Consider the following 3,632-nt stretch of genomic DNA (forward strand, 5'->3'; position numbering starts at 1 on the left):
GGAGTCATACTCAAAATCAAAGTGGAAAACCACACTACAGGCCGATCCAACTTTGATGTAATGTCCTTAAAACAAGTCAGAATGAGGCTCAGTAGTGTGTATGGCCTCCACGTGCCTGTATGACCTCCCTACAACGCCTGGGCATGCTCCTGATGAGGTGGCGGATGGTCTCCTGAGGGATCTCCTCCCAGACCTGGACTAAAGCATCCGCCAACTCCTGGACAGTCTGTGGTGCAACGTGGCGTTGGTGGACGGAGCGAGACATGATGTCCCAGATGTGCTCACTTGGATTCAGGTCTGGGGAACGGGCGGGCCGGTCCATAGCATCAATGCCTTCCTCTTGCAGGAACTGCTGACACACTCCAGCCACATGAGGTCTTGCATTGTCTTGCATTAGGAGGAACCCAGGGCCAACCGCACCAGCATATGGTCTCACAAGGGGTCTGGGGATCTCATCTTGGTACCTAATGGCAGTCAGGCTACCTCTGGCGAGCACATGGAGGGCTGTGCGGCCCCCCAAAGAAATGCCACCCCACACCATTACTGACCAACCGCCAAACCGGTCATGCTGGAGGATGTTGCAGGCAGCAGAACGTTCTCCACGGCGTCTCCAGACTCTGTCACATCTGTCACATGTGCTCAGTGTGAACCATCCTGGATGAGCTGCACTACCTGAGCCACTTGTGTGGGTTGTAGACTCCGTCTCATGCTACCACTAGAGTGAAAGCACCGCCAGCATTCAAAAGTGACCAAAACATCAGCCAGGAAGCATAGGAACTGAGAAATGGTCTGTGGTCACCACCTGCAGAACCACTCCTTTATTGGGGGTGTCTTGCTAATTGCCCATAATTTCCACCTGTTGTCTATTCCATTTGCACAACAGCATGTGAAATTGATTGTCAATCAGTGTTGCTTCCTAAGTGGCCAGTTTGATTTCACAGGAGTGTGATTGACTTGGAGTTACATTGTGTTGTTTGATTTGATCTTTTTTTAAACTGCACATGGTGAGTCCGACAGTGTTATGAGAGTAATGCTAAACTGATGGAGTACTCCTTTTAAAGGAACTTTAAAAGATTATCGGTGTGTTTTCATCCATAAGGCGCCCATCTGAACCCGGCTGTATCTCTGAGCTTGTGCATGTTGGGCAGACACCCCTGGATAAAGCTACCTTTCTACGTCTTCTTTCAAGTGTTTGGAGCATTTCTGGCTGCAGCCACGGTTGGCCTTCAGTACTATGGTAAGTTTTCAGCAATGCTGCAATAAGAAATGTTCTATAGGTTCACAGTTAGAGTTCATATTAGGTTGCCACTTTTTTTCTCATTGTCAACAAATCTCATAAAAAGACCAAGACCAACAGTTTTGCAGTGTCTGTGGCATTCAGCCCCAAGCCCATTCTTTCCTACTCAAGAAAGACAGGTCACAAGTATTGTTTAATTCTCTGAAAAGGCAAAACAATTTCCAAAAGCAGATAGGCACTGTAGTCAGCCTGGACCCTCACCAGTTTGCTTTCAGAAACAATAGACACACAGAGGATGCCATCTCCCCTGCCCTCCACTCAGCCCTCACACACCTTGACAAAAACAACACCTACATCAGAATGATGTGTGTTGATTTCTGCTCAGCGTTCAACACAATCTCCCCCATGAAACTGATCAGCAAACATAGCACTCTGGGCTTGAGTACAACACTCTGCAACTGGATATTGGACTTCCTCACAAGCAGACCCCAGATAATTCGGATTGGCGGTTACCCCCCTCCTCTTCATGCTGTACCCACAACTGTTTTCCCCGACATGGAGAGAGCTCTGTCGGGAAGTTTGTGGACAACACCGCCATCATCGGTCAGATTTTTAACAATGATGAGACTTCATATCAAGAAATCTCACATCTCTAAGAGGCATTAAAAAGTTGTCTTTGAAAAAAATAAAGCTCAAAAACAGCTGTATTTATTAAGCAAAATTCCTAAACCAAGTTCTTGTTAACTTTTACAATACAAAACATCACTAACTGTTATGCTTCGTTCACCCTCAGCACTGCGCTGTGCAAAATAGTTTTATTTCTATGACTCATTATATTCAACCATCTACTGTTTATCATTTGTGATTAAAAAAAATATATTGTTGACAACAAAAATATAGAATATCACTAGAAATGTGCTTTAATGTTAGTGTAGTATGAATAGATGTCTGGTAATAGTACACATGTTTGTATGTGTTTTTGCATGTGTGATGAGATGCCATCTGGGCGTACAGCGGAGGTGAGCTGACAGTGACGGGTCCCACTGCCACAGCAGGCATATTCTCCACCTACCCAGCTGACTACCTCAGTGTGTGGGGAGGGGTTGTGGACCAGGTCAGATACAGTCACTCCCATCAGGGTGAAGTAATTTTAAATGTCACTTGAATCTGTCGAGCCAAAACACCAAAACTCAGTCAGGTTTGAACATCATAAGTTATGTACTGGAACTTGATCTCACCACTATGCACACCAGTTCCAGTGTGTGAATACTTTGGCCCTGTTATTCAGGTGATAGGCACAGCTGCGCTGCTGCTGTGTGTCCTGGCACTCGGGGACCAGAAAAACAGCTCCCTCCCTGACTGTCTTCAGCCTGTACTGGTAGGCGCAGCAGTGCTGGTTATTGGCATCTCAATGGGCTCCAACAGCGGCTATGCCCTCAACCCGGCAAGGGATTTTGGGCCTAGATTGTTCACGTACATCGCCGGCTGGGGAGTGGATGTTTTCAAGTTAGTCGTTTTTGGTATTACAAGTATTTAAACAATGGAATTAGCACTTTGTTGCCCCGCGTTAATGGATTTATTGATTGATATCAAGTCTGATTGTTATGTCACCCTATTGTTTTGCAGGGCTGGAGGTGGTTGGTGGTGGGTACCAATAGTGGCTCCATGTGTCGGGGCAATGCTGGGAACATTGATGTACGAGCTGATGATTGAAGTCCACCATCCTCCCTGGCAGGAGGCTACAGAGGGGAGAACAGGGCTCGAGCTGGAGGACCTGGAGGCAGACTGTGAAAAACCCAGTACTAAAATGTAGTGGTAAAATGACATACAGTGAGGAAAATAAGTATTTGAACACCCTGCTCTTTTGCAAGTTCTCCCACTTAGAAATCATGGAGGGGTCTGAAATTGTCATCGTAGGTGCATGTCCACTGTGAGAGACAATCTAAAAAAAAATATCCAGAAATCACAATGTATGATTTTTTAACTATTTATTTGTAGGATACAGCTGCAAATAAGTATTTGAACACCTGAGAAAATCAATGTTAATATTTGGTACAGTAGCCTTTGTTTGCAATTACAGAGGTCAAATGTTTCCTGTAGTTTTTCACCAGGTTTGCACACACTGCAGGAGGGATTTTGGCCCACTCCTCCACACAGATCTTCTCTAGATCAGTCAGGTTTCTGGGCTGTCGCTGAGTTTGAGCTCCCTCCAAAGATTCTCTATTGGGTTTAGGTCTGGAGACTGGCTAGGCCACGCCAGAACCTTGATATGCTTCTTACAGAGCCACTCCTTGGTTATCCTGGCTGTGTGCTTCGGGTCATTGTCATGTTGGAAGACCCAGCCTCGACCCATCTTCAATGCTCTAACTGAGGGAAGGAGGTTGTTCCCCAAAAT

At 46.0% G+C, this 3,632-nt stretch overlaps 1 protein-coding gene across 1 annotated transcript in view; it reads left to right on the forward strand.

Annotated features, from left to right (window-relative positions):
• The window catches only part of aqp10b (aquaporin 10b), a 5,262-nt gene extending 2,164 nt beyond the window's left edge, over window positions 1-3,098 (forward strand). Inside the window, 4 exon segments of the mRNA XM_046058500.1 lie at window positions 1,100-1,237; window positions 2,233-2,351; window positions 2,526-2,743; window positions 2,864-3,098. Of these exon segments, the coding sequence (XP_045914456.1) occupies window positions 1,100-1,237; window positions 2,233-2,351; window positions 2,526-2,743; window positions 2,864-3,050 (662 nt within the window). The 3' untranslated portion in view covers window positions 3,051-3,098.
• The last annotated feature ends 534 nt before the right edge of the window (window positions 3,099-3,632 follow it).

The sequence above is a fragment of the Micropterus dolomieu genome, linkage group LG09 (assembly GCF_021292245.1).
Source record: "Micropterus dolomieu isolate WLL.071019.BEF.003 ecotype Adirondacks linkage group LG09, ASM2129224v1, whole genome shotgun sequence".
NCBI lineage: Eukaryota > Metazoa > Chordata > Actinopteri > Centrarchiformes > Centrarchidae > Micropterus > Micropterus dolomieu.